The sequence below is a fragment of the Hypanus sabinus genome, chromosome 4 (assembly GCF_030144855.1).
Source record: "Hypanus sabinus isolate sHypSab1 chromosome 4, sHypSab1.hap1, whole genome shotgun sequence".
NCBI classification, from domain to species: Eukaryota; Metazoa; Chordata; class Chondrichthyes; order Myliobatiformes; family Dasyatidae; genus Hypanus; species Hypanus sabinus.
In genome coordinates, this window is record NC_082709.1 from 70,429,100 (window position 1) to 70,453,351 (window position 24,252).

The following is a 24,252-nucleotide window of genomic DNA, read 5'->3' on the forward strand; positions in this document are numbered from 1 at the left end:
AACAATCCTCCCTGATTATGTCTGCTTGAGAATAATGGTTTACCAGCATGAACACAATGAGCTGAATGTCTTCATGTGTGCTCATATCTGAATGCACATGTGATGTACATATGTGTATTTGTATGTCCTAATCAGAAATAGTATATGTGTGCATACATGTTTGTGTATGTCAATGTAACTGTGTGTGTGTGTGTATATGAATGTTAGTGTGTACGTGTCTATGCCAGTGTCTATGTGTCAATATGCCAGTGTGTGTGTGTATGTCAGTGTGCCTCAGTACGTGTTGGTGCTTGTGTTTGTGTATCTCTGTATTTATGTATGAGATTGTGCCCATGTGTGTGTCTATATTTGTGTTACTTATGCCCAGTTATATATCCAGTCCTCCTTAGATACAGAAATATTAACATGCATCATGACTTTAAAATGGAGTCTGGATGATGTTTTTATATCCTGGTCCAATTATCTTCATTGTCTTCCTCTGGTTCATCTGGAGGAGGATCCATGATAAGAATTGCAAGCAAGCACAACTGCCACTGAACGATTATGTTTTTACTAGGCCCTTACTGAATTGGAGCTTCTCAGAAAATAAAGCAGTACATTATTGTTTCAGAGTCCATCTTAAAATCCAGAGTGAAATGAAAGCAGAGTTCATTGTTTAACTTTGGTAATTATTATAAGTACTGTACATTTTCAGTGGTACAATGGTTCCATTTTATGTCAGAACATGTATATAGTTTACAACCTGAAATTCTTACCCTTCGCAGACATCCACAAAACAGAAGACCCCCCCCCACCCCAACGCACAAGCAGCAGCAAAGCATCAAACCTCCCCCCACCCCCTCCCCACGTATACCTGCAGGAGACATCAGCACCCCCACCCACCAGCCGCCAAGCAAGCATAGCAAAGCCCCTAAAATGACTTTGATCTCAGTCCATAGCCCAGAACTGCAACGTGCCATAAGTGCTCTCTCACTAACAAGGTAGAAAGAGATGTCACCCCTTCCACAGCGAGAGGGGAGACCAATAAATAGCTCGCTGTTTTGATGTTATAGTCTGCAATGTTGCTTTTATTCTGAGAGAGAGAGAGAGAGATCACCTGATGCAGAGGCTTTGACAGCCTCACCTGCCGTCCTGCCGTCTCGATGTTCTGATCTCCTGCGACACTTCATTTGGTGACACTGGCAAGCAAATGTGTCCACAGGGTCACGCAAGGCCATACCCTAATGACACATGTCTTCCAGACCTCTCCTGGAGAAATTGAAAGCGGCCAGTTGGCGAGCTTCAGGAGTGGGATCCCACCGCTGTTTAGAAGCACAGTTTGAGTGCAGCTGTAGATCATGGACTCCGACAGAACCCCGGCTGCCTTGAAAGGGACAGGAAGAGACATTAAAGAGTGGAATTTAAGCCGTTTCACAGATGAGCTCAAAGAAGTTGCCGTCTGGTGCCATTTTAACTCCTCTCCCTTCACACTTTATCAAGTGTTCTTTGAAAAGACTAAAGGCTAAAGATTAACTTTATTTGCCACATGTACATTGAAACATACAGTGAAATGCGTTATTTGTGTCAACGACCATTGCAATTCAAGGATGTGCTGAGGGCTGTCCGCAATTGTTATCATGCTTCCGGCCCCAACGTAGCACATCCACAGTTTACTATCTCTAGCCCTTTGGAATGTGGGAGGAAACTGGAGCATCCAGAGGAAAGCCATGCAGTCATGGGGAGAATTTGCAAGCTCCTTATTGACAGTGCCGGGAATTGCAGCCAGGTCGCTGGCACTGTAAAGTGATGTGCTAGCTGCTATACCACCATGGCATCCAATTAATGTTTCCTGTAGTGACTGAACACGTCATTGCAATGTGGAGAAACTGTTGGCTTGTTGTTTAAAAAAAACAACAAAAAACCTTATTAATCTGCCCACCTTGACAGCGGGAGGAGAGACTGCACAGTGGTCCGGTGGTACAGGGTGAAGGGTTGTGATTGACTGTAAGGTCTTGTCATCCTGGTTAGAATGACATCCTGGTTAGGACAGTGCAACACCAAAAAGTTGCAGGTGCTGGAGCTCCGAAGTAAGAGTAGCAAATTCTGAGAACAGTAGATCAGGCAGCATCTGTGGAGAGGGAAACCAAGTTAATATTTCAAGTACACCAGGACCAGGATAGATTAGAGAAGAAACAAGTTTTAAGGTGCAGAGAAAGCAGGGGGTGAGAGGAACGGGAAGGTTGATTAGATGATTGAAGACAGATGCAAATAAGTGGCAGAAGTTTGAAGGAAAATGGTGCAGAAATACGACAGGCAAAGAAACAAAATCTAGAAGGGTGAGGGGGAAAGGCACATTAGTTGAAATCGAAAAGTAAAACTCAAATTATCTGGCATCTGATGGTTTGGAAATACTATCTGATTGATCGGGAGTGGGAACCTGGGACCAGAGTGAAGCAGGGCGCGTGGTCGGAGTAAGGGACTGGACTGGGGTAGGGAATGTGGCTGAAGTCAAGGAGAGACATTCCTCTTGTGGTAGTTGCTGGATTTCTTGGAGATTTTCTTGGATTAATGGTCCCCAGTTTGGATCACCCTCCTCTTCAAATAGAAACCCAGAAATTAATGCCTTTTCCTATAATGTTGAGTTCATGGAATCAAAGTTGAACAGGGTGTATTGGGGAGATGGGCTCACTAGGAGAAAGGTTCTCCTTGATGCTGCCCTTTTTCTCATTGCATCACCAAGGCCATCCAACAATGAAAGAGTCCTCCAACCTCTGTTGCTTCGTGTTTGGAGTTTGACATCCACCTGGTTAACGTTTTGCAAAACTTAAAACCGGATTTTATTTCAAATACTAGAATGCAACCTGACATTAAATTAAAATCCTATAATATAAATGGAAGAAGCTTGCTGTAAAACAATATGGATTCGGCATGCTCTTCCAATGATTACAAGACAACGAGTGCTGCGTATTGAAGAAGGGTACAGATGCCACTTCTGCAGACACTGTTGTGGTTTACATAATTAAATATTTAAAAAACTAATCCTTTTGCTGTTAGTTTATACAGCAAGTACAGGAGTACTTGCAGTAAAGTTGCAACGGGTCCATATGATGGAGCAGATGGCTGCTGACTAATTTCCAAAGGTTTGATGAGTGGAAATTGTTCCTTTTAATTATTTGTCAGCCTGGTGACTGCGCAAGGGTTAAGAGCTGGTGTTTGAGCAAATGTGAACTGACTCCTCCCGTTGGAATCCTTAAGGTGTATTTACAGGGGCCTTCAACAGTTTGTCACAGTGGATTGACTGTTCAATTGAATAAGATAAGATAGTTAGGCTAACTGACAAAACATTCATCCTTTCTAGTACCATATAGATCATGTAGAACAAAAAACAGTGCAGTACAGGAACAGCCCCTTCAGCCCACAATGTCTGTGCCAGACTCAATGCCAAATTAAACTACTCACTTCTGCCCACACATGATCTATATCCCACCATTCTCTGCATATTAATGTGTCTCGTATTCAACAGTTCTACCCTGGGAAAAAAGAATCTGGCTATCGGTAAGACCTGTTTCTCTCAGAATTTTATAAAGCTCTATCAGATCTTTCCTCAGCCTTGGATGCTCTAGAGAAAACAATACAAGTTTGTCCAGCCTCTCCTTAGAACTCATTCCCTTTAGTTCAGGCACTGTCCTGGAATCTCTCCAAAGTCATCACATCTTTCGTGTAACAGGGTGACCTGAACTCAATGCAATAATCTAAGTCTGGCCTAAACAAGATTTTATACAACGGCAACATGATTTCCTGACTCTTATATTCTTTGCCCTCACCAGTGAAGCAAAGCATACGATGCACTCTTTACCAGTCTTTCTAGCTGTGCTTCCACTTTCAGGGAGCTGTGGACTTGGGAACTCCAAGATCTCTGATTTAAGAAATTCACCCAGAGGGAGAAATGTTTAGGCTGGCAGGGATTCTACGGGGTGCACTGAGACAAATCACCTGAAGGATTATGGCGTCTTCAGATGTTGCAATTGATGCTTTTTTATGTGTGGAATTCCCAATCTCAGCTGCTGTCTGAATGATGAGGATCTATGGCCGGGAGAGGAAATCAAATTTGTTGAAAAATTAAATTCACACATGATCTGGGCTTAAGATTGCCACTTGCACTTGGAACAGAGGATGCAAAGAAAAATGCTGGTTAAAAAGGACAAAATGACCAACTTCATGTACTATAACAGCAACTCCTCCAACCATTTCTCTTCTGCATTTGTAGTTTTCCTGTGGTCACAATGCATACAGAGAATCGTGAAAGGATATGGACCACAAAGGAATATTTTGCATAATTTGTCCCATTGTCCTGGTCTTTCGCCACAACCCTACAATAATTTCCCATATTCATTACTTGTCCGTGCTTTTTTTGAAAGTGTTTTAATGACTCTGTTTCCCCATCTTTTCAGACACAATTTTCCAGGCACTTTTTTCTTTGCATCCTCTCTTCCAAGTGCAAGTGGTAAGGAGCAACAGGCTCTGGGACAGCTTCTTCCACTAGGCCATCAGACCGATTAATTCATACTGATGCAACTGTATTTCTAAGCTATATTGCCTGCTCTGTTGTATACCTTAGTGTACATACTTACTACAAGTTACTATAATCTGTACATTGCACATTCAGATGGATACACAACATAAAGATTTTTACTCCTCACATATGTGAAGGATGTAAGAAATAAAGTCAGTTCAATTTGATTTGATCACAGCAGCCTGCTGTAGTTAAAACAAAAGTTTACTCCTGTCACATCTGGGACTTCCACTGACCACCTTTGTACTCTGGCCTTCAGGCTTCTGAACTTACAGTTACCAGAAGCCTTCCTTAGCTACACTACTGAAAACCCACTACAGATTTGTCAGCCTTCCCTGGTGTCTGTCAATGGCACAATGGTTAGCACTGCTGCCACATGGCATCAGGAACCTGAGTTCGATCCCAACCTCCAGTACTGTCTGTGTGGAGTTTACACGTTCTCCCTGTGACTGCCTGCGTTTCCCCAGTTACTCTGGTATCTTCCCACCTCCCAAAGACCTGACTAATGGATTGATTAGGCTCCATTCATCAGCCCTAGCGTGGGGTGGGTGGAAGCATAAATCAGCTTGTAGGGTGGAGGAACTTTCAGAGAAATTCTGTAAGTGGGGGAATGGGACTGATGGGACTGCTCTGAGAAGAGGCAGAGACTTTTCGACCAAAGAGCCTCCTTCTGTCCTGGTTTGAATATGTCTCCCTGTTGGTATTTTCTGCATACTTTTCAAGACCTGGATATTCCTGTTGAAAACAGACAGACATACTTTATTGATCCCAAGGGAAATTAGATTTCACTACAACTGCACCAACCAAGAATAGTGAAGAAATATAGCAATATAAAACCATAAATAATTAGATAAAAATAAGTTAATCGTGCCAAGTGGAAATAAGTCCAGGAACAGCCTATTGACTCAGGGTGTCTGACACTCCGAGGGAGGAGTTGTAAAGTTTGATGGCCGCAGGCAGGAATGACTTCCTATGACGCTCAGTGTTGCATCTCGGTGGAATGAGTCTCTGGCTGAATGTACTCCTGTGCCTAACCAGTACATTATGGAGTGGATGGGAGTCATTGTCCAAGACGGCATGCAACTTGGACAGCATCCTCTTTTCAGACACCACCGTCAGAGAGTCCAGTTCCACCCCCACAACATCACTGGCCTTACGAATGAGTTTGTTGATTCTGTTGGTGTCTGCTACCCTAGCGCACAAAAGCAAATATGATAGCACTGGCCACCATAGCCTCGTAGAACATCCTCAGCATCGTCCGGCAGATGTTAAAGGACCTCAGTCTCCTCAGGAAATAGAGACGGCTCTGACCCTTCTTGTAGACAGCCTCAGTGTTCTTTGACAATTCATATCCCCAGGTATTTGTGATCCTCCACTATCCACACTGACCCCTTGGATGGAAACAGGGGTCACCGATGCCATAGCCCTCCTCAGGTCCACCACCAGCTCCTTAGTCTTTTTCACATTTAGCTGCAGATGATTCTGCTTGCACCATGTGACAAAGTTTCCCACTGTAGCCCTGTACTCAGTCCTGTACTCAAAAATGTTTCTGATATAGTCCTACTCCCCCAACTCAGCCCACTACAACAGATTAAAATGCTTCCTTATGATTACTTCAGGTTTAAAAATGCCTCCATGTATAAAATCCAGGATCTCCTGGCTTTATAATGGTAAGCCTGCAACAGGCATGCAGATGAAGGTAACCCTTGGTCAAATATGAAGTAACAGTTGGAGGGAAGCCCTGTAGATTACAATATAAAAGCAAAGCCCCCATGGTTCAGCATATTCCTTTCTTGAAGCTAGCATGCTAATTAACGAGTATGATGGACTTTAATTTCAGCAGCTTGAGCCTTGTATTTCTTAGCTGTTTCCAGAGATACTTTTTTGCAAATGATGGATGTCCTTACAATGTCCTATTTACAAGAACGACATCTCTGTGATTGAATGCGATGTTGGGAGCTTCATTGTTGCTTTAAACAATTTATGTTTAGCCGAAGTGGGAGTTTGGTGTGCTGTAACTCAGTTGGGGCAGCTGATACATGGATGATCAGTGAATAAATATAATTTAGTAGGGGCTGGCACAGAGGCAGCCGATTACTTATTGCAATGTCTGTGGCACCTCAAGGTTGAAAACAGCTTTGTGGAGATCAACGTCCTGAAATAACAAGAGTTCATGTTTAACACCGACTTCCACAGACATCAGTGTTCATTCTGTACCACACTGAAGGCCAGGGTATAACAGCAGTATCCAAAGCTGTCTTCTATCCAAATGGTATATTTACAAGAGGGAATCACTGAGTTAACCCTTCTAACACATAACCAATGGTCTGTAAGTTTTCTACACAGAGAGGTAGGTGCATGGTACACCCTGACAGGGTGGTGGTAGAGGCAGACACATTAGGGACATTTAAGAAACTCCTAGATAGGCACATGGATGATTGAAAATTGGAGGGCTGTGTAGGGGGGAAGAGTTAAATTAATCTTAGAGTTGGTTAAAAGGTCATTGTGGGCCAATGGGCCTGTAATGTGTTCTAATGGTCTCTGTCCCATGCTCCACGGGGAGGGGTGTGGCTGAAATCTGTGCATTGGAGCTTCCAGGCTGCGATGTATCCAGTTAGAATGCCCTCCACTGTGCATCTGTAGAAATGTGTGAGAGTCTTTGGTGATGAAGCAGGGCTGTGGGCCTTCCTTCTTTGTGCTCACATCAGTTCTTGGACTGGCCCTTAGCTTCATGGGTTTCGGCACTAGATTACTGGATGCTACTCATATTGATGGCCAGACGCACTTCCATTTCTCTTGCTTTGCATTCTACGTAGCGATATACTCATGTTCCCAGTGAACCTGATGAGGTTAAAGGGAAGAGAAAACAAACCAGCACTCTGGGCCCACTATCCAGCTGCAGATACTAATGAGTAAACCAGATGCCAGATCAGCAGGGTTTCTGCTTAATCAAATGCCATTTTATTGGAGTTTTCCTAAAAAAAAAATTGGGTTTGCCAGTTAGAGTATTTCTTGCAGTCCTGGGTGAAGGGTATCAGCCTGAAACATCAAGTGCTTGTTCCCCTTCACAGCTGCTGCCTGACTTGGTGAGTCCGTACAACATCTTTTGTGTGTTGCAGAGTGTTTTGAAGTGGGTACATAGCACGGTTATTGATCTAATGGTGGAGATGAGCTGGGAATGGTGAGTGCAGCTGAGGGAGAAATGACAGCCAGTCTGTCCTTGATTGCTTGTAACAACCACAGATGATCAGGGTGTAGTTTAAAAGCCAGCCACTTGGACAAAGGTCCAAAAGTTTGATCGAAGTGCTAAGTTTACTTTCTTTAGAGATACGGCATGGTCACAGATCTTCCAGCCCAGTGAGCCCACACCGCCCAATGACACATATGTGAATAATTAACCTATGAACCCCTTCCACCCTTTGGAACGTGGGAGGAAGCTGGATTACCCGGGGGGAAACCCATGCTGCCACAAGGGGACCATATAAACTGCTTACAGCCAGCGTCACAATTCTATCAGTAATAGCATCATGCTAAATGCTGTGCTACAAGCCAGCCAGGCCTTGAAAGCATTGAAGAGAAGAAAGAAAATAGCAGGTCCTCAGGACCACGAAATGGGGAAAGGGTCAACTCTTGCAAGTTAACTTCTAATTCCACCAGATATATACATGCTGCTGCCCACTTTGAAATCCTCCCTTATTTTTATCTGGCTGTGCAGTTTGATTAAAGTGCCCTGAAAAGTGGTGCAGCCTCCATGGACCCAGATTTGATCGTGACCCCAGGCGCGGTCTATGTGGACTTAGCACATGCTCCCTGTGACCACGTGAGCTTCCTCCGGAGGAGCTCTGATTTCCTCCCACATCCCAGCATCTTTGGGATGGTGATTTGTGCACCACGGTATGATAGCGGATAGTGTGTTCTATTACAGCTCAGGGCGTTCTACAGTTTGTAGTTCAATTCGGTTGTTGTTCTGTAAGGAGTCTCTGAACGTCCTCCCGGTGGAATGTATGGGTTTCCTCCAGGTCCTCCGGTTTCCTTCCACAATCCAAAGGCGTACTGGTTAGGTTCACTGGTCATTGTAAAAATTGTCCTGTGATTCGGTTAGAGCGAACCGGGTTTGTCGGGGGTTGCTGTGACAGGGTAGCTTTATTGACATTGTGAAATAAATAAAAATAAAAATCTGTGATGTTGATTGTTGTGGGTTAATTGATTACAACAAATTACCCCCTAGTATGAGCTAGTCACAAATCAAATAGGGGAATTGATGGGCATGTGAGAAAGAGAATAAGTAGCAGGGTGCCTGGGAGTATCAGGAGGGGGATGGGATTGGTGGGATTTCTCTCTTGGGAGAGGGTGTGGACCTCAATGAGCTAAGGGCTCTCTGCTGTGTCCCTGTAAGTGAAAGATTAACTCTTTAAAAGGAGGAGGAATGTTTTTAATCATTTTCCAAATAGTGAGCTACAACTTTTGAAATGTTCTTTTTTTCTTTTGCAAGCTGAAAGGGACACATTGTTACCTTGCAGCCATTGAGGTTGGAAGAATGGTGTGATGTGAGTGGGCTTTCTGTGTAGTTACCAGCCCAGGTCAGAGAGTGAAGACTCATCCCCACCCCCAACACTGGGCTTCAAGAAGCCTGGGGCAGGTTTTTCAGTGACATCAGAAAGCATTTTCTTTGCTTTCTTTCATTTATTAAGCATGCCGGTGGTTTTGGCAACTCAGAAGTGGAACTGACAGTCCCAAGGGAAAAGGGGAGAAGGCAGCAGGTCATCAGAGTCGAGCAAAGACAGGTCAAAGGAGGGGGAATGTAAGGACCACGATTCAGTGACGATACAGGGTCTTGACGCGAAACGTCAACAGCTTCCTTCTCTCGACTCGCTGAAGTCCTGCAGAAGATTACACGAGTGAACCTGCAGATGCTGGAAATAAATAAAAAACACAAAATGCTGGCAGAACTCAGCAGGCAAAACAGCATCTATGGGAGGAGGTAATAACGAGGTTTCGGGCCGAAACCCTTCATCAGGAGTGAAGTAACATGGGATGGTTGAGGGGGGATAAGAAGTGGGGGGAGGGATAAAGTAGAGAGCTGGGAAGCGATAGGCTGGAGGGAAATGGGCTAGGGGGAAGGTGGAGAATTATGGGAAATAAAAGAGAAAGAAAGATAGGGCTGGGGGGAGAGATTATAGTGAGGGGGAAAAAGAGAGAGAAAGAGAACCAGACTAAAATAATAGATAGGGATGGGGTTAAGGGGGGGCAGGGGTATCAACGGAGGTCAGTGAGTTGGATGTTCATGCCGGCAGGAAGGAGGCTACCTAGGCGGGAGATAAGGTATTGCTCCATCAACCTGCGTGTGGCCTCCAGAAGATTGTTTGTTGCTCCAGATTCCAGCACCTGCAATCTCTTGTGTCTCCACCTCCAACAAAGGCCTTCCTGAATATTATGCCTCACTTCTACACCAATCTGACTGAGCCGATCCTTCTGAAGAAAGGAGAGGAGTGGTGAGCCTCCAAGAATAGGCCCCTTACTTTACCTCACCTGTCAGTTACTTAGCATTCAGACGGCATCTGGCACATTGGTTGTGTGAAGGTACAGCATTTGCACAGTCATTCTTCACTGCCCTCACCACAAGGCTAATTCAAGTTCAAGTGTGTTGTCAAGGGCATACATACACTAGGATATAAATACCATGAAAAGTAGCTATTCTTTGCAGCAAGCAGTACATTACAAATACAACAAACATAAATTACATAAACTTAACATAAATTACAAATTACTTACACTGAACAACAAACAAAGAACTAGAAAAGGTAAATGTCCATTTAAAAATTATCAATTGTTAATAAAATTAGGGTCAGCTATTCAGACCCAGAGAGGAAAAGTTTTAATGTGCATGTCAAGACTGTAAGGAATCAATTTTCTAAAAATTAAAGTTTTTTTAATGTTCTCTCTATAAATCATTCTTCAGTCTCTGCTGGATTTGAGTGTACTTCACTCCTTTGCCTGCACTGTGCTATTGGTAGCTTGTACTTCCAGTAAACATTTCCCCAGCAAAATTCTTTCAAGACAAAGGAGCAGGAGAAAGGTACCCCGATTGTACAATAAAATGGTCCAGCAAGATCTGGCCCAGTATCTTAGCTTTGATCAGACAAAAGTAGCTCATTTAGAGCTTGATTGAGGCAGTGCCAAATCCGGTTTTGTTGTTGACCCATGGCAGCCGTTGGAGAGAGGATATCTTCAGCCCATCTGTTTTGCCTGGACTGAACCCAAGGTGACAAAAATTAAAGAGAAAGACTGTGCTGTGCTGAGAATGGGGCACAAGGAGTCCTCAGTTGATGGGATTAGTCATAAAGCATAAACATTTACCCTGCCCCCCCATTCTCAGACTGTTTCTGGTCTAGCCCGTCCATTGAACACAGGCGAGATAGCCTCTCAAGAAGAGAGATGACTTGAATTGTAACTGGTCGTAGATGAACAAAACCTTGGGTAACCATAGCTTTCTTTCAGAAACTTTATTCAGATTGCGTGTCTGCGCCAGTGTACAAGTTACAATATCAGGTCATTATGTTGTCAAAAGAGTGTGTTTCCTCCCTGCAATTATCTCGCCTTGGAGCATTGCCAGAAAACCCTGTTCCAGAGTTCCAGTTTCGGTGTGACATCGTCGCGAGTGAAGTTGCTGCCTTTAGATCCTGTGGCATCAATGGGAGTTTCTCATTGGTGTTCCTGGTCAATATTATTCTCTTGGACAATACTATCTTAAAAAAAATCAGCTGATTTTCACACTATCATAATGCTGATTGTGGGAATTTGTCATGTCTGCACTGGTTAATTTATTTCCTCTGTTCACATCGGGGCTGAACTGCAAGAATATGCATATTGTCATCCATAAAATGCCCTGAGACATCCCGAGATCATCATGAAAGGACTCATCTTCCCCTTTGAGGTGGTTTATATGTAGTGCTCTAAATCAGTCTTCAGGAATAGTGATAGCTGCACTGTGCTTGATTTCAAAAGCATGCTGATATCAAAACTAATTATTGAAGTACTGTTGCTATCTGGCAAAAAAAATTAGGTTCATCTGCCGAGATTAATAATGCATCCGTAGCTAATTTATAACAAAGGAGGACCTAGTGCCAATTATGATTACCTTCCAGCTGTGGTGAATCACTTTCTTTTTAAGATTATTGAATCACAAATTTAACAGAATTCAGCACTTCAGCTATTAATCTATAACCGTTAAATGGCATTCTGTAGCTTCGAGATGTAATGAGTTGCAATGCTGTGTGTGACAGAAGGGAATTGCTATTCTGTCATCAGATGCTATCAGCCATTGGTTTTGTAGATTGGCTGGGGACATTAGAGTGGTGCAAGGCCTGTGGCGGTGTCAGGGGGTTAGGTTATGAACTGGCTCAGGAGCTTGTGATCACAGAATAGTCTTGTCTCCCCCACACCCCGTCACCGGGGGCAAGTAAGTCAAGTTGAGTTTATTGTCATATGAGGTACAGGTACAATGAAAAGCTTGCTTGCATCAGGGTCACAGACACGTGGGTACAGGTAGCACATAGGACATAAATGATACAAATCAGAGAAGAAAAAGGACAGTGCAAAACAAGACATTCATGCAAAAGCACAATTAGAAGTAAATCTGTGGTCCATAGAGTTCTGTTTGCTGAGGTTGGGTTACGATCGTGTAGATCAGTTCAAGAACCTGATGGCTGTAAGAAAATAGCTGTTCCTGAAGCTCTTAGTGGGCGACTTCAGGTTTCTGTACTTCCTGCCTGCTGTTAGAAGAGGGGATGGCCTGGGTGCTGGGGAGCCTTGATGATAGATGACACCTTTTTGAGGTAATGCCTCCTGTAAATGCTGTGAAAAGTTGGGAGCTATTCTGAATCAGCACCTAGAACCAAACCCCTTCATTGCTCTGTTCGGTTTTTGGGGCGAGACAGATTTATGTCTGGGTCCGACCAAATGCTGAATATTATCCTTTGCCTCTCTCCTGGCTAGACGCTTGATCCTCCTTAGATGGAGAGATGTTGCCCCGCCCACTCATGCTCAATGGTTTAACGACATCATGAATTCATTATTCAGTTCTCAATTCGGATCTAAAGTTCCATAAGGTCTGGGGACCTTTTATCGAGTACTTTCATAACCTTCCTCTTGACTAGGGTTTTTTTTTCTTTTCGGTCCCTTGCTTTCAGCTCCTTTTTTTTCTGGTAGAAGGCATTATTACCCTCTGTTGCTGAGTGTATTCACAGTCTGGGAGTTTGGCTGTCCTGACTTATACTCTCTATATTGTGTTGTGGTTGGTCTGGAGTTGCTGTTGTTTTTTCTTGTGTTGTGGGGCTTGGGGAGGACACTAAGCTTACTTGTCTTTAATTCAGGTGCTTTTTTTTTGCTAAATTCTCTTCCTTTGTAGTATATTGTTATTGTATGCTTAATTTTGCACTGTTTTAATGTTCCTCATTGGGATTTGGGGTTTTTAATTTGTAAAATGTTTTGAAAAACTAATAATAAAAAATAAAAAAAAGGTTGGGAGGGCAGCACATGTGATGGACCTTGAGCTCTTGTGCGTTGGAATTTGCCACATCAGGCAAACGAGACCCAAATGAAATATGAAACCGAACAAGGTAATTCCAGCCAAATGGCCATGATAAGGAAGGGAGGATTTTCCACATATAGCTTTCGGTCCTGGGGAAATGGTTGCCTCAAAGCAGCTACCAGGAATTATCATTCTTTTGAGTGTCTGTGCAGCACTCAGGAAGGGCATGGTAGGAGCCTCCCTCCCAGTTGTCTGCCTTCCTTTGAGCAGTTGAGCCTAGATGTCTGACTGTTTATGTGGGCCAACTCCATAAGGTTACCCTCTGGCCACTGTGTTGCAACGACTGGAATGAGTTCTGGTGTATTTGCTTGTCTTTGCTCAGGACAGCCAATCTGCCTCGGTCCGGCTCGGTTCTTGCCAGGCTTGAAAGAACATACACAATGTCAGCAATTCAGGCAGTGTCTATGGGGGGAGCTATAAACAGATGATGTTTTTGTGCAGAGACCCTCTGGAATGGAAGGGGACAGGAGCCAGAAGAAGGTGGGGAGAGGGAGAGGTGTTCCAGCTGCAGGTGAGAGGAATCAATGTTGGAGGCCATCCAGATGGAATATGAGGTGTTGCTCCTCCAGCCTGAGTTTGGACTCATCGTGGCAGTAGAGGAGGCCATGGACGGACATGTCACCATGCGAATAGGAAGTGGGATTGAAATGGGTAGCCACAGATCCTGCCTTTTGTGTTGGACAGAGCATAGGAGCTCAATGAAATCTCTCAATCTACGCTGGGTCTCTCCGATGTGGAGGAGCTGCCACCAGGAGGACCAATTGCAGTAGATGACCCTGACAGACTCACAGGTGAAGTGTTGCCTCACCTGGAAGGACTATATGGGGCCCTGAATGGTATCGAGGGAGAAGGTACTATGGCAGGTGTAGCACTTGTCCCATTTACAGCGATCAGTACCAGGAGGGTAATTAGTGGGGAGGGACAAGTCAACAGTGGAGTCACATTGAGAGAGGTCTCTGTGGAATGCAGAGAGGAGGGGAAAATGAAAGATATGCTTAGTGGTAGGATCCCGTTAAATATGACAGAAGTTATGGAAAACGATGTGCTGGATATGGAGACTTATGGGGTGATAGGAAATGGCAATGGGAATCTTATCCTTCTTACAACACTGGGAGGATGGCAGATGGATGGGAAATGGAGGAGTTATAGGTGAGCGAGCATCGATGCGACCTCACACCATTATATTCTGTCCATGGTAGAATAAGGGCCTTCTAAGAGATAATTTGGGTGAGGAATATCATTGAGTTGAGGGACATCACGGGGTTGAGGGATGCCGTGTAGTTGAGGTACATTGTGTGCTTGAAGGATGCCAGGAAGTTAAGGACTTCACAAGTGCCCTGTTGTAGAGGACAATGAGCTGTTGTGACCTTCAATATAGACAGGCGTTGATGTGGAAGCAGGAAAGTCACAGCTGAAGATGGCCTCTAATTGCCATGCACTGCGCGCTGTGGTCACGAGTGAGGGGTCACAGACAGCGGCCTGTTGCTGCTCTTCACTACAGCAATGCTTTCAACCACTGACTGTGGGTCACAAAGCTGAGCAGAGATTTATACTCTGTTTGCCAACAACCTGTTATTATCAGTACATTAAAGGGGAATGAATAGTTTCTCGTACATCATCAAAGGTGAGTGCTCTGAAAAATTATATAAGGAAGAAAATGAAAGGGCTTGAGCCTAGAGGTTTACTGGAGTGACTGATGTGTATGCTGCTTATCAGATTTATGGCCCATCTTCTGTATGTGGGGCATTGAAGCTGCAAAAGAATCTACATACAGCAATTAGGCACCATGTGAGATGTTTCCATGCTGTCTGAGAATGTCACATAAAATGGATCTTGCCTTCTTCATGGTCTATTCTGTCAGTTCATTTGGGGGCAGCACTGTGGGGCAACTACTGCCTGTCAGTACCAGTGACCCAGGTCTTTCCCTCCTTCCATTTTCTGTGGGGACTTCCCTGTCCACTCATCCTTCCCCACAGATCTCCCTCCTGGCACTTAACCCCACATGCGAGACAAGTACTCCGCCTGGCCAATCACCACCTCCCTCACCACCATTCAGGGCTCCCAAGCAGTCCTTCCCAGTGAGGTAACATTTCCCTTGCAAGTCTGTATCCGGTGCTCCCGTAGCAGCATCCTGAGCAGTGGTGAGACCAGGCGCTGACTGTGGGACTGCTTCGCTCCATCCATCTCAAGAGGTGGGGTTTCCTGGTGGCCACCCACTTTAATTCTACTTCCCATTCCCAGTGCAACATTCAGTCCATGGTCTCATCTACCGCTATGAAGCCACTCTCAGGTTGGTCAGGTTGGAGGACCAACACCACATATTCCACCTAGATAGCCTCCAAACTGAAGGCATGTCATCGATTTCTTTAACTTCTGATCATTTCTAACCCCAACCCCCACCCCCACTTCTCTGTATGTTTTGATGCACACGACAAATACAGCTCATTTTTATTGGTCAGCACTCCTCCCACATCAGGAGCATTCTCCTCTCATGCTCTCTCCCTGAACACTGCACGTCATCGCTTGTTTACCATCCATCAAACTTTTAACACCATCAGGTTTGCCACTTTCCTTTGCTGTGAATTCGGTGTGAAGAGAGAAGCCAGTTCCAAGCAAATGGCATCTTCTGAAGGACAGTGAAGCACGAGGGTTGACCTGAGAAGCAAAATCAGCGTGGGTTCTTTAAGAGCAGCCGCCATTCCCGTTACCCTCCCCCCCCCCAACATCCGTCCCTCTGAATTCCGACTCTTCCACTGTGAGAGGAGTCCACCCCTCTCTGCCAAGTATCCCCTCCTCCTGCCCAAACCTGTGGACAGTTTTCAGAGAAGGGCTCTGAAAACTGCTTGCCCAGGTCTGTAATAAAGGATGGTGATACCCCAGGTGATTTAGGTGTGAACCCTACTCTAGCAAGCTCTGTGAGATGGCTCAGTGTTGGCACATTCGAATAGAACAACAGCTGCAGAGCTTGGAAGTGAAAATTAAATGCAGCCGGGTCTGTGCCCCAAGAGGTGATCAATATTCTGTCTGTATCCACATTCTCCTCTATCGTGAATGTTTACCATCATGAAGGTTAAAATTAGCCAGTGTAGTCGACAACTATCACATTCCATTTGATAGTTATTTTTAAAGCCACCTTATCAAACATTAAGCTGCCGGACCTGGAGAACAAAGCTGTTTGGAGTTAATATTGCAAAATGTGTCCCAGTGCTGTTCCGTGGAGGAGTCTGACATCATCCTCCTTTAGAGGGGGCCGCTTTGCTTGGTAGGTTATCCCTCTCAACACTTTGCAATTGTGGACGTAGCCTGAACCTAGCCCAGTCTATTGGTGATAACAAGGGAGGAAACGTCAATGATTTTACACTCCGCCTTGCTATCACTTTTATAGGTAACAGGAGCAATAGCAAAGAAATCACTAACATTCTGAAGGAATTTAATCGTGCACCTTCAAGAAGGATTGTTCCACTCTGATGTACAAAGCCATCAATTGTTCCTCCTTTGTTAGTAATTAGTAATCAATTTATTGTTGACACGTGTACTGAGATAAGTGAAAAACTTCGTTTTGCATGTCACTCATACAGATCATATCATCATACCACTACGTTGAGGTAGTGGAAGGAAAAGCAATAACACGATACAAGATATAGTAGTACAGTAGCAGAGAAAGTACAGTGCAATCAAAGACCACAGTGAGGTTGATTGTGAGGCCAAGACTTCATCTTTATCAAGCAGGAATCTTATAACAGTGAGGTAGAAGCTAGCCCCGAGCCCGGTGGTGTATATTCTCAAGCATTTGCGTCTTCTGGAAGAGGGCAGAAGAGAGAATGGTTGGGGTGGGAGCTGTCTTTGATGATCCTGGCTGCTTTTCCAAGGCAGTATTGATGGAGAGATGGTTGGTTTTCATGGTGTGCTGAGCTGTGTCCATAAATTGCTGTAGCAGTTGCCTGACCAAGCCATGATGTATCTAGATGGGATACCTTCTATGGTGTATTTGCAAATGTTTCCTAACGGTCATTGGGGATGTGCTGACCATCCTTAAGCTGCTGAGAAATTAGAGCCGCTCGCTGATGTGCTTTCTTGGACATAGTGCCCACATGGCTGAACCAAGTTAAGTTGTTAGTGATATTTACACCCAGGGGCTCAAAGTAATGAACCATCTCCACCTCAGCACCATTGGTAAATACTAAACATGTGGGCTGAGTAATAAATTTGATATGCCACTCTTCTTTATCGCGGGAGATGGTCATGTGGACCTGGCATCCAGTGTGTTGTACTTGTATATACATGCATGACGGAGGGAGGAAGAGAAGGAGAGGTTCGATGAGGTAGAAAGGGAGAAGGCAAGGTTAAAGAGCTACATCCATGCTTTAATTTGCACAGAATGTTTATCACTCTCCCACTGCAAGGATTAGATAGACGCTTTTATGAATTGGGTATGTCATTAGACTCTGGGCACCACAAATGTATTCATTCATATGAGCAGGGCTGAACAAAAATGCAACTCCTGGCTCTCACCTGCCCCTCATCACTTAGTAGCATTGCTGATCAAAATCTCCTCACCCCAAGCTCTAAAATGTATTGCTGACATTAGTTGTTTCTTCACAGAAGTGATGCACCATGGTAGAACACATTTCGTTGTTTTGATGCATCTTTCAACTTTCAGTGTAAAATATTTAAATGTGAAATACACAGATCGAGTAAACAGTCAGAATCTTTCCCAGGATCGAAATACTAAATACTAGAAAGTTAATGTATTTCTGATGTTTACTCCTCCCTCTACCACCAGTTGGTAGTGGCTGTCGCCTTCGATCTATTTTCTGTCTGTGAATGGGTATGTTCCTCAAATTTGATTTACAAATTTTCATGATAATGCCATGGACTTTTTCATTTAGAAACCTTATTCTCTAATGTAGCACACCACTCTCTACACAAAATGTTGCACAATCCTCCTTGATAGGAAGCTTTGCAGGTACAGATCCGTTGTGCAAATTGAGGAATGTTTGGAGCAACACACAGATGCTGGAAGAATTCTATGGATCAGACAGCATCTGTGGAGGGAAAGGCACAGTCAACCCCCTTCATCGGAAATAGCGGGAAGCTTCTATCCGGTGAACAGAACCCGGGGGGTTACAACTGCAAGGAGTGAGATAGGCCTGGTAACTCCTCTGAAACATTTCCCTCGAACAGAAGTCTCACCGGCTGTGAGCTAACTCAATAACCTTGTCTTAGGTCCTGCGTTAATCTAAATGGAATGTCCGTGGTTTATTTGAGTTTGATTGTTTTCAATGTGAAGTGCTGGTTTGATTGGTAATGTGAAGATGATGATGTGCAGCTCATTACTGCTCATTCTGAGCCCTGTAATCCTGTTTCATTTCAATGAAACTGCTCATATTTTAACTTGCTCTCTGTGTAAATAGGGTTTAATTTTCTCATTTCCATTGGGCATTTTACAAATACCATTAAACTAGAGGTAGTCAACAAATCTTGAATCTCAATTTTTATCATTAGCAAAGCTAATTTTGGATGCACAGTAATTTTCATTTCTGCAGAGTCACTCAATTATTGGCACCTCAGGGAGGAATGCTTTGATTGTCAGGTTATATTATGGTTAGGAGATTGTTTAATGGATGGCACCACTACAAATGCAGAAGGAACCTTGTTCTTGTAGGCTTAGAGCATCAATTATTTTCTTTTACACGTTCTGAAGAAAGGGATCAATAACTTAATTTTACAATGATAATCAACCGATCGACAGGAAGATTGACCTATGTAATGTTTTGCCAATATATCCCTAATCCTTCGTCTCTTGTGCTTTAAATCATAACAGTGTGCGCCGGGACTGAGAACAAGCTCAGCACCCTCTCCGATCTGGAGCAGCAGTATCGCGCGCTGCGGAAGAATTACGAGAACTGTGAAGTTGTCATGGGCAACCTGGAGATCACCAACATCGACCGGAACAGAGACCTCTCCTTCCTGCGGGTAAGGCGGCAGTGTTGTGCTTCTTCACCTGAGTCCAGGGTGCGCCCAGCTGAGGACATTGCTTTTTCCTGCACCACATACACAAACAAATACAAATGCTTTATTGTCACCTAACAATTGATACTAGAGCGTACAATCAACACATGCTCCAGACAGGAGAGCACCCAACCAGTGTGCCAAGTATTCAGAATCCAGAAGTATTTCAGGTTCAGGTAGAGAATGCAGACAGTGGGTGTGCACCCAGAAAGGGACATGCACAGGTCAAATTTTTCAGGTGCAGCATCTGACTGAAACATTTACCTCCCCCTTTTTGCTGCGTCACATTTGACAGGCACACATTCCCAATATCCTGTTTTCCAGTTTGCGTTTGCAGCTTTCCCTTTCTGCCGAGTTTATTTTTACCCTCCTCTGGAAGTGTGCAGAGCAGACATTGAGCGAGTGATGATGTTCTTCAGGAGAAATGATCCTTAGACATTCAGAGACAGACTCTCCTGGTGCCATTTGGTGCTAATCTTCTTCACTATAACAGTTTGCACTAAAACCATTTAATGATGTGATTTACAGTTAATTACTTAAATCTGTTTGGTAAACTGTTACAGCGAAACATATCTATCACATGCCAGACCATTAACAAACTAATTAAGCATCTTGGAGTAGATTTAAGATAGTGCAATCTGAAAAAGAAGCTTTGAAGCCATGTGGGGGGGGGGGGTGGGTTCCGATGAGGCTCGGGCACTTTTTCTTTATTGTCCATATGGCTGTCTAGGGAGCGTGAACCCTACTTATTTGCATTAAATCTTGTCCCTCTCTAATGGAAGAACAAGGTACTTGCAGCATCAAATGACTTGTTAGTATCCATGGAAGAGGCTACAAATGGTGTTTTAGGCCAGTGTCCTTTCTTGGAAGGTCAAGTCAAGCTTCAAAGGTCAAAGGTCAAAATAATTTTATTATCAAAGTAGATATATGTCACCAAATACACCCTGAGATTCAGTTTCTTGCGGGCATTCGCAGTAAATACAAGAAACAGGAGAGAATCAAAGAAAGACCGTACCCCACAGGATGGACAAACAAGTCAAGTTTATTGTCATGTACACAAGTATGGTGAGGTCTAATGCCCTTCCCTTGGACAACATCGGTGACATGGAGAGGGGAGATTTGCAGCTTGGGCAACTGCCAGTCTTCCATAATAAAAAAAAACACCTTGTCCAGGCTTGCACCCTGGAAACTTTCCATGGCCTATCAAGACTCACAGAGGCCTACCTACCTATGGTGAGGTACAGGCACAGTGAAGAACATGCTTGCAGCAGCACCACAGTCACATAGGGACAGGAGCACATGGAAGGTAACTAATATCTTTGAGTGAGAAAAGGAGAGAAGACTGTGCATACATAATACCTGAGCACAAAGGAAAAATACACTGGAGGCCGGATCAACGGTAGTGCAGGAGGTGATCTGTAATGTTCTGTTGCTGGGGTAGTTAGGGTTGTGCAGGTTGGTTTAAGAACCTAACAAGAGAAAATCTGCAGGTGCTGGCAATCCAAGGAAGACACACAAAATGCTGGGAGGAACTCAGCAGGCAAGGCAGCATCTATGGAAAAGAGTAACCAGTTGACGTTTCGGGGCAAGCAGGACTGATGAAGGGTTTCAGCCCGAAACGTTTCAGCAGGACTGGTGAAGGGTCTTGGCCCAAAATGTCAACTGTACCTCTGGTTGCAGGAAATTTGTTGTTCCTGCACCTAGTGGGACTTCAGGTTTCTGTACCACCTGCCTGATGGTATTAGGAAGACAAGGGCATGTCCTGGATGGTGGGGATCTTCGATGATATTTGCCACCTTCTTGAGGGCAGCACCTCCTGTAAATGCCGGCTATAGTCAGGAGGGCTGTGCTCATGATGGATCAAATGTGTCCATGACTCTCTGCATTGACCAGAAATGTTAAATCTGTTTCCCTCTCTTACCTGCATTCTTTTAAACATTTCCCATGTCGTTCCAGCTTTCCAACATCTGCATTCTATCTGCTTTTGGTGTTAGGCCATAAGACATAGGAGCCGAATTAGGCCATTCTGCCCATCGAGTCTGCTCCACCATTCCATCATGGGTGATCCCAGATCCCACTCAGCCACATACATCTGCCTTATTGGCATATCCTTTGATGCCCTGACCGATTAGGAAACTATCAACTTTTGCCTTAAATATACTCACAGACTCGGCCTCCACCACACTCTGTGGCAGAGCATTCCACAGATTTACTACTCTCTAGCTAAAAAAAATTCCTCCTTACTTCTATTCTAAAGGGTCACCCCTCAATTTTGAGGTTGTGCCCTCTAGTTCTGGATACCCCCACCATAGCAAATAGCCTCTCCACATCCACCTTATCTATTCATTTCAACATTCAGTAGGTTTCAATGAGATCCCTCCACATTCTTCTAAATTCCAGCGAGTACAGTCCCAAAGCTGCCAAATGCTCCTCATATGTTAACCCCTTCATTCTCTGAGTCTTCCTCGCGAACTTCCTCTGAGCTCTCTCCTTTCTGAGATGTGGAAGATCTGTGTAATAAAGCCAAGGTAAATGTACACATTTCTGCAGATGTGGAAATGCAGAGCAGTGCACACAAACTGCTGGAGGGACTCTGCAGGCCAGACAGCATCAGAGCTTCCCTTTGCCTTATGCTGCCCTGGGTTAAATTGTGGTTCAGGCCACTGCTCATCACTAATAAGTTGGTAACATTTTTATGGTCCTGTGGCACTATTAACATGCGTCCCCTTTTAGCCAGGACTGTCAGAGGAGCCCGCCTCTAGAAGCTGCTTACTTTCAGGAGAACCAATGATAAACTACCTTCACAAGTCTTGTGGGTTCAGATCGTAAGGAAGCACCGTAGGCAAGTGAACTCATTTTGAAGTTGGCATAGCTTCGTTTTTTGCAGAAAAATCACTTCAATAGGAGGAATCAAGAGGCAGACTGTTATCTAATGAGTGAAACGCAGAGGGATCTGTGTTGTACTTGTGCACGGAACACAAAAAGTCAGCAGACAGGTAGCAAGGCAGGCAAATGGTACATCTGCTTAAATTACAAAAGGGTTAGAGTTTAGAAATAGGGAAGGGATGCTACGGGGTAGTGGTGAAGTCACAGCTGGAGCATCGCACACAGTTTTGTTCCCTTTCTTTAAGAGAAAATATACAGACATTGGAGGCAGTCATAATGGTATTCACCAGGTTAATGCTTGGGGTGGGGGTGGATGATGATTAAAGAAATCAGATTTGTATTCTTTGGAGTTCAGAAGAACATGGGTTAGATCTATTTGAAACTTGAGATCCTTAGAGGGTATGGCTGCCGGGTGTTGAGATATTTCTACTAGTTGGAAAATCTCAAACAAGGGGATATAGTCTCAGGATAAAGAGCTGCTTATTTAAAGCTGAGGACCAATAGAATTACTTCTCTGGTGGAACTGGTGACTTTGCTGCTCTGGGGGCATATGGAAGCTTGATCACTGGAGGCACTAAAAAGGAAATAGTGAAATTTTAGTTAGGTCTGGGATGAGAGCTATGGGGAACTGGAACAGAAGAAGACTTGAGCCTTAGGACAGATCAACCGTGATTACGTAAATGGTGGGACAGGTTTGAGAGGCAGAATGATCTACTCAAGCCCCAATTTCCTTGTGCACTTGTGACACTAATGTTGGCTGTTGGGGTGTGGAAGGATTGCAGTGCAGGTTGGATTTAAGTTACAGATGCTCTTGTTACCCTTGATTCCCCCATCACCCACCCCATAACTCAAGCTGGAGCTCAAGAATAAAAAGCTGAAGACAGAGACATGACCCTAAGCCTAAATGGAAAGCAAGTAAATTGTCAAGAGATTTAAGGTGGAGATGGGCAGGTTATTTTTTCACCTGCTTGTTGTCTGCATGAAACGGGGGTTAAAACCTGCATAAGGGAATTAGACGTTTACTTTAGAGCTATGGGAAGTCAGCAGGAGTGTTAAACTGACTGGATAGGTGGAAAGGCTGTGGCACTTGTGCAGAGGGCTGAGTTGTCCCTTGTGCTGAGTTAAAAGCATAGAACAGTACACTACAGTAACAGGACTTTTGGCCCATGATTTCTTCCCCAAATGTGATGCCAAATCTGCTGATGCCGGAGATCCAAAATCACACACACACCAAATGCTGGAGGAACTCAGCAGGCCAGGCAGCATCAATAGAAAAGAGTAAACAGTCGACATTTCTGGACAAGACCCAAATTACAGTAATCACTTCTGCCTGTATGTGGTCCATATCCCTCTGCTCTTTGCACATTCACATTTCCATCTAAATGCTTTTTGAGTGCCACTGTCATATCTGCTTCCATTCCCATTCCTAGTATTTCCAAGCATCCACCACTCACTGTGTTGAAAAAAAATTGTCCCGCACATCCCTTTTAACATTCTGTCCTTCATATAAAAGCTATACTGTGATTTTTGACATTTTTACCCTGGGAAAATGATTCTGTCTACCCATCTATCCCTCAGGATTTTGTAAACTTTCATCAGGCCTTTCCTCAGCCTCTGACACTCCAGAGGAGACAATCTGAGTTTGTCCAGCCTCTCTTTATAGCCCGTGCCCTCTAATTGAGGCAGCATCGTTCCCTACTCCAATGCCTCCAAACCCTTCCCGTTATGTGCCAACCAGAACTCCACACAGTTCTCCAAAGTGTGGTCTAAACAAAGTTTTATACAGCTACAATATGACTTGCTGACTTTTATGATGCACACCTCCTTTATCACTCTACTCACTTGTATTGCCACTTTCAGGGAGGTATGGACTTATTCAGGGTCCTGCTGTTAACTGTATACTTTCATTTACTTTCGACCTCCAAAAGTGCAACACCTCACACATGCTTGGATTAAATTCTGTCTGCTATTTCTCTGCCCATAAATATAACTGATCTATATTTCATTTCTTTAAGTCATTGGTCATGTAGGGTACTTATAACCTTGGCTGGATCCTCTGCTTATTAGAAAGGAAAAAAGATAAATGGGTGACTTAGCCAAGATCAGCCATTTAACACAACCACCTTCACTGTCTGGGGAGAACTGTTCCTGATGAGTGACTCAAACTGGGGTGAAATTCCTGCTTCACAGAGTCTTCGTGAGCAAATCATTC

At 44.2% G+C, this 24,252-nt stretch overlaps 1 protein-coding gene across 9 annotated transcripts in view; it reads left to right on the forward strand.

Annotated features, from left to right (window-relative positions):
• The window catches only part of LOC132392867 (receptor tyrosine-protein kinase erbB-4-like), a 942,732-nt gene that overhangs the window by 310,410 nt on the left and 608,070 nt on the right, over positions 1–24,252 (forward strand). For 8 of the 9 annotated variants that reach the window (XR_009511679.1, XM_059967363.1, XM_059967364.1 and 5 more), the window contains exon 2: positions 18,967–19,118. Coding sequence is in view for 8 of the 9 variants with exons in the window: in XM_059967363.1 (XP_059823346.1) it covers positions 18,967–19,118 (152 nt within the window). In the remaining variant the exon portion in view is untranslated. Of the gene's footprint in view, positions 1–16,302; positions 16,405–18,966; positions 19,119–24,252 lie in introns of those variants that run through there. The other variant, XM_059967371.1, reaches the window with a different exon arrangement.